The sequence below is a fragment of the Asparagus officinalis genome, chromosome 2 (assembly GCF_001876935.1).
Source record: "Asparagus officinalis chromosome 2, Aspof.V1, whole genome shotgun sequence".
In the NCBI taxonomy this organism is placed as follows: Eukaryota; Viridiplantae; Streptophyta; class Magnoliopsida; order Asparagales; family Asparagaceae; genus Asparagus; species Asparagus officinalis.
The window spans coordinates 4,481,201-4,488,409 of NC_033795.1; the positions used below are offsets into that span (position 1 = coordinate 4,481,201).

The window sequence follows — 7,209 nt, forward strand, 5'->3', positions numbered from 1 at the left end:
CCACCAGAGATTCCTCGCAGCAACGGACCGCCGATGATGCTGTTGCGGCAGACAGTGAGGCCAGCTCGGCTATGACGGCCTCGGCCTGCGCGGTCTTTCTTGGCGGGTGAGGGTGTTAGGGGAGGCGGAGGAGGGCGGTGTAGACGAGGGTCTCGGTGACAGTGAGGTGGGGGTAGAGTACGTCGTCCTGGGTGACGAAGCCAATGCTGCGCTTCATCGAGTTGGAGAAGGGGCGGCCGTTGTAGGTGATGGAGCCGGTGAGGTGGCTGCTGAGGCGGCCGCCGAGGGCGGTGAGAAGGGTGGTCTTTCCGCTGCCGGAGGGGCCCATCATGGCGAGCATTTCACCGGGGAGGACGAGGCCGGAGATGCCTTTGAGGATTTTGCGCTCGGTCGGTGTGCCTTTGGTTTTGGAGTTGGATTTGGTTTTGGTCTTGATCTTGTACACGACATCTTCGAACTGCAAAAATTCATTCAATCTACAAGTTAGCAAACATAATGCATTCCTCTCTCTCTCTCCTGTGGACTGCTAACGTTCCAAATAAAGAGTTTGAATAAGCAAATAATTTTTCTATCCGTATAATTTTATAAACATCATAAAAATCATAGGCCACTAAAAGCTAAAATAGTTCATTATAAAAATCACATGTCAACTGATCGATACTAATGTAACTTAATCATTAAAATTTAGTGACAAAAGTTTATGATTTTTTTTTCTAATAAAATTATTTGTGATATTTCTATGCGAACTCTAATAATTTATGGTAGTAGTTAAATTTATCTTTTATTAATTTCCTAAGTAATTTTCTAGCATTTGAAAAAAATTAGATGCTATAGTAAAAAAGGAATGACAAAAAAACCAAAGTAATTACTAAGGACCATACTAGGGTTAGTTGGTTAAGAGAGTATCTAGTGGGAACAGTACACAACACAATGTGCCTCAAATGGATGTCAACTATCAAGCACGAATCTCAATATCCAATAATTTAGCTGTTGACATCTATTTGGTGCACATTTAATATCATGCATATTTGACCATTTGGTACTATCTCTAGCTAGAGAAACAAACCTTAAAATATAGTAATATGTCCTATAATAGTAAAAAAGTTGTCATTAGCTATAAATTAGTAAAATTCTATAGATAGTTATTTATGTAACTTTGCATCTTCCTTATTATTACTTATTCTCTTTCTTCTTACTCAAATTTTCTTCTCTAAATTAGTTCATCGCACATATAGAAAGTAGTTATAAATTGCATATCAAAATAATTTGTAAATAGTACAAATAAATTGAGGGCTAGAATAAATATATATAATGGCAGGATCAAAAATCTGATGGTTTTAAATATTCTATTAAAGAGGAGGCTAAAATTAGTTTATGAATTACGATGAAGTACACGAGTTTATGAAAGATTTCGTTTGTTTGAAAGATTCTCAAATCTCATATATGTGATTTAGAAGTTGAAGAGCTTAACGAAGCATCAGTGGTTGTTTTTTTTTTCAATGAAAAAAGCTTTATTCATTTAAATTTTAAAGAAAAAGAAAGTACTACGATTAACTTTAGTAACACTAACAAAGCTTAAAATTGATCAAACACTTAGTAATAATATCTCAAAATAAATTAAACTATAATAACAATCATTTCTTTCTTTCTTTTTTATTTGACGCAAAAATAGGGCTAATCGTCCTATTCAAAAGAAGATTATGTATATATACAAGTAAGAGGAGTTTCTCTACAAAGCCATGAGTTTGGAAGATAGCTCACTCACGCCTAGGTCAAGGAGCGGTCCTTAGACGTTAATTGAATCTAGGGACGAGAGTGAAACGATCGTCCAAAATCAGACTGCTAAACAAAAAATAGTTACAAAATTTGGGAGCGGCTCAAACTATAATAACAATCATATCTTGGGCGAATTGATACCGATAATATTTGATAAGATCAAATTTTCTATTATACATGCACTCATCTTCAATAAAGAGTTCTAATTTACTTCAAATTAAGATGATCACGAATACACTTTTAGTAAAGGATCTATCTCTTTTTGAATAAATTACAACAAATTGGAGAAATCTACACCCTTTATAGGGGGGAGACTGAAGAGTTCACGGGACACGTCAATCCATGTTGAAGAGTTTTACAATGACAATCAATTGCTCCTTTTAACATCACAAAATTCAAGCTAGAAACCTTTCACCTTCTTGAAATATCAATTAGTTTAAAACATAGAACGAAGAAAATATTAGCACGAAGATCTAGCGAGGAGAAAAAAGGAAAGAATTCTTGTACCTTGAGCGTCATCGGATTCTTAGATGTCGCAAAGAGAGAACGATTTTGGACTTCAACATCATCTACATGAGATACAAGCTCCATCTTCAATGACAAAATTCTATGTAGCCGACCCTAAAAAAGAAAAAAAGAAAAATCAGTAAAGAGATAAAAACTTCTATTAAACCAAAAATCTTTATTTTTGGCCTCTTTCAAGTTTCTTATTTTTACCTCTTGTCAAATTCTTGAAACGGAGAGAGTAGAGAGGAATATATAAGGGTCACCAAATCTTGCACGAGAGTTGCTCAATTAATGATACACGCGTTAAGAGAGTCCCAGTTGATTTGCTACATGTCCATCCCTTGAACCAAAGGGGACATGCATCTAATAATGGTAAGATGTTCCTTAAGCGCACAATTTATCCTTTAATGATCCGTTTAATTTAGACACGAGCTATCTAAAACCCTTCACGCTTAAAATAGGAAGGGAGATATCTGAAAGAAATCAACACTGAAGATTTGTGAGAACATAAAAGGAGTGCTTGATTTTATAATCAGAACCCTGTTGACTCAAGAGAAATTTATATCCTTTCTCTAACCCTAGGAAATTTATAGATAACGCTTATAATAGGTTGTGTCTAATCTCTGCCGTTGATTTACTACCCCAAATTCTTATATACTTTGAGCTCTTCGAATTCTTCCCTTCGGGGGTGGGGGGTAGTCAATTGAGACATTTTCATGCAAAATAGGATAATTATTAAAGTGGAATAATTTTTTGCTAGTGGAATATTATAGTGGGATAAATAGGAATAATTTTGTAAAGCGGGATATTTTGATAAAATAACGTGGGATAAATTTTTATAATCATGGAATATATATTTATGCATTTTGAAGATATAAATACTAATTATGTATTTTAAACATACTATTATTGATTGATAATTGCTTACAAGAATGTTTTTTATTATTAAATAACTTTTGGTTAGACTATAAGATATTGACATTTATTATTATAATGATGGTCTAATGATGGTGATAATCATAATAGGAAATAAGTAAAGAAAAAATATATAAAAAATAACAAAATAAATATAAGTTCTAGTTTTTTACCACCTAGTTCCAAGCTAAAACTTAGAATAATTTGAAAGACTAGAACTCTCATTTTTGTATAGAAAGTGAAAAAAATGGGATAATTTTGTACCATTATCCCAATTCTAGTTTTGTTAGAGTTCTACTTGACTAACACTGTAAAATTTTATTCTACTTTTAGTTTTATGTGACTAACATCTTAAAAATTTATCTCTAATATTATCTCAGTTTCAATTTTAAGTTCTAGGTGACTAACCCCCCTTCATATGGTGGGATTTATATCGTTTCTCATAAAAGATAATATTATTGAGGAGTCTTATATTTTATTAATCTCAGCCGTCATGGATTAGCTCAGCACACATATCCAAATCCCCCAATTTTGGGCTAGCCTTAGAGTTTTAGCTCTTGGGATCCCAATATTGGGCTGACCAAAGAGCAGGGCTGTCCAAATGAGCTTTGGTCTGAGTTTGGCTTGGTGTTCGGCATGAAAGCGACCAGGCCCAAACCCGGCCTGGTCCCAGGTAAGTCTCAGAAAATCTAGACTGGGCGTGGTGTGAGCTAAGTTCTAGAAGCCCGACCCGAACCCGACCTGATTTTTAATTATATATATATTGTATTTTTTATATATAATTATAGTATGACATGATCATTAATGTATACTTATATATACTTACATATATATTTTTAATGTATACTATATATAATTATAGTATGATATGGTTATTAATGTATACTTATATATACTTACATATAATATATAGCTATATACTAATAAGTAAGTATATACTAATACATACTTATATAAATATAAAAAGATTAATTTAATTTTTAACAAAAAAATCAAAAAATATAAAAAATCCGAGCCAGTCCGAAGCCTGGCCTGGTTTGGCAAGGACCTAGACCCGAGCCTAGCCCAGACAACTGTGTCTGAGCCAGGCATTTTTTCTAGCCTGAACCCGAAAATCTAGGCCAAGCCTGGCCGGGCTAGCCCGTTTGATCAGCTCAGTTGTCCGGGCTAGGCATTTTGCCTAGCCTGAATCCGAAAATCTAGGTCGGGCCTGGCCAGCCTGGCCCGTTTGAACAGCTAGAGCATTAGTATTTGTTGGGAATTCTAATTTGGCACGCAAGAATCAAGTTGGAATGAATAGCTTTTTGGCCAAGATCACAACATCATTATATAGAATTTAAAGGTTTTATTTATAACTAAATTAATTATCCTATGCTATATCTTTTTTGCTTTGGGAGGAGTTTTATTGAAAACATGTTGTTTATATACGTCTATTTTTAGGCAGCATAAAATATTATTTAAATTATAAATTCTAATTAAGATTAGTTTACACTTTTTGATGTAAATAAAGCGACAAAATCTATTTTCCATCCAAAAATATAAAATTTGGTAGAATTTAATAAAAATTATATAAGCTTCTTTGGTTGGTGCAGCCCAATCGGGCCTGCCAAATGACAAGCCCAGCTCTCTCCCCTGTTTACTTAACCTCTTTCTCCTAGTAGGTGAAGTAATCGGCCCAAAGAATAGAAACCGCGAAAAATTTTAAAGATGGCTTCCCTTGTAGGTTTATTATTGTGCTAAGAGTATAAACTTACGCCTCGTTTGGTACGCGGGAATGGACAGACTTGGGAATGGAATGGAAGAAGGAATGGAATGGATTGCATGTGGGAATGGAATGGTCATTCTCATTCTCTTGTTTGGGTGCGTTCGTAGAATGAAGCTAGAATGGAAATCTCATTCCCATTCCCATGTTTGGTATCACTAGTACACAAGTGAGAATGAAATCTCATTTTCTAATAATGCCATTACAACAACATAGATTTTTAATAAGATAAAAAATAAACATTAATGATAATAACTAAATAATTTTATATACGCATATGTTATATTAATCTAGGTATGTGTTATACTAATGCTCGTGTTATCCATCAGGTGTATGTTTCGTTTATATTTTTTAAACAATACTCGTTATTTCTTAGTCTTAAAAATTAAAGAAAAAAAAAGATTATCGTATCTTTCATAGGTCCAAAAAAAAAGAATGATATCCACAATCCACAGTTCTAGATATATAAATTAACTTATTTGATAAAGTATCAAAATCACTCAATTCATAATAGCAAAAATCCATAAAACAATACCAACTAAAATAATAAGTTTCGAAATAGCAAAATGATATACTAGACTAAATTGTCAATCTAAAATTGCCCACTTGCATAGCGGCTCACCCAAACATTCTTTATTATTAATATGGATCGATATAATTGAAAAATACCTAACTAGTTTTTGATTCTCACTTGAATGGGAATGACCATTCCTTATCTTCTCACTTGGAATGTTCATTCCCACAAATAGTGGGAATGATCATTCCTAGGGAATGGTCATTCCAACATCTAAAATATAGGTGTGTTTGGTATGAGGGAATGGAAAGTGGGAATTGCATTCCATTCCTCCTCATTCCCGCGTACCAAACGAGGCGTTATAGTTCTCGATCTCGGGCATAACTTTGAAGTTATGGTGCAGAGTCATTTATGACGCAGTCATCTGATATGATACTGGAACCATCTAGATTTAAATCCTATTAAGCACAAATTTAAGAAAGATGTTCTAAGAAAACGTAATATTGTTTCTCGAGTCCATATTTTCCGTCTATGAAAGAAAGGTAAATATGTAGAAAATATAAAATTATAACTCTTAATCATTTCAACATCTTCAAAGTTATAGTACATAATTGAGAGTTCTTTTAAAGATAGTGTTTCTTGGATTTTATCTATAGAAGTTGTTGTTATATATGTTATTTAATTGGGTATATTTCACAAATCATCCAAAAAAGCTTTGTTAGAATAAGTGCATAATAAAACGGAAATAGTTGCGAATAAAAAGTATGAGAATAAAAAGCAAGCAATTGCAAACACATAGATTTATGTGGTTCGATCACCCAATTGGCTACGATCATGACAAAAGCATTGGAGAAATTCCACTATCAAAAGAAATGGAAGTACAAGAACAAGCCAATAGCCTACCCTCAAACTCTAATTATCAGACTCTCCTATTCTCATAATCCAACCCTAATCTAAACTCTCTCTATTTTAATATATAGGAGACCAAAATAAATCTAGAAAGACGTATACAAAACTTGATAGAAGTTGGAGATCAAAAGAAAAAAACGAACAGCTGAAATTAAATCATCAAAATTGCAATAAGTGTCATAACCATTGATGGTCAAATACGATCATTGATGATCTCCTGCAGTCCATCGATGGTTTCCTGTAGTCTATCGATAGTTCAAAATCTTATTTTTATTTTTTATGATTGTTCACTATAAACCATTGATGGTGTTCTCTTGACCATCGATGATCCATTGGCTGAATTGAACAATCAGAGGGTTTTGAGGCATAATTTCAACAAGCTTTAAGATGTTCTTTGTTACATGAAAGTCTCCCGGACTTTATTTATGCTACTATAAATGTACATAGTAAATTTTTCCCACGAAACTTCCAAAGTGTTGTGGTAAGATTTGAGAGTTATAATTTCATATTCTAATACGTTTCGTTACATATTAAGGGGCCTTTTAGCACAGAAGATTATAGGGTCACGCAGTGTATCATTTTTATAAACTCTAATTGTAAGCTCTGATATCATGTCAAATAACCTGCCACTACACCAAAATTCAGAAGTTACGATAATGATTTAGGTTTATAACTTTGTATTCTTAATTTTCTATAAGAATGGTTAGATTTTATTCAGTACCAGGTACGCATTGAAGTACATACTCCTTCAAATACAATAAAAAAAATCCATCGATAGAAATATCCTCCTATCAAACAAAAAACAACAAAAGATCTAAGCAATTTC

General features: G+C 33.3%; 1 protein-coding gene across 1 annotated transcript; it reads right to left on the reverse strand.

Moving 5' to 3' along the window:
* On the reverse strand, positions 11-2,388 carry LOC109829358 (ABC transporter G family member 9-like). Its single transcript, XM_020396487.1, has 2 exons — positions 2,284-2,388; positions 11-457 (listed from the first exon to the last, which is right to left on the reverse strand). Exons 1-2 carry the CDS (start codon positions 2,365-2,367, stop codon positions 116-118), a joined length of 426 nt encoding a protein of 141 aa, XP_020252076.1. The 5' UTR covers positions 2,368-2,388; the 3' UTR covers positions 11-115.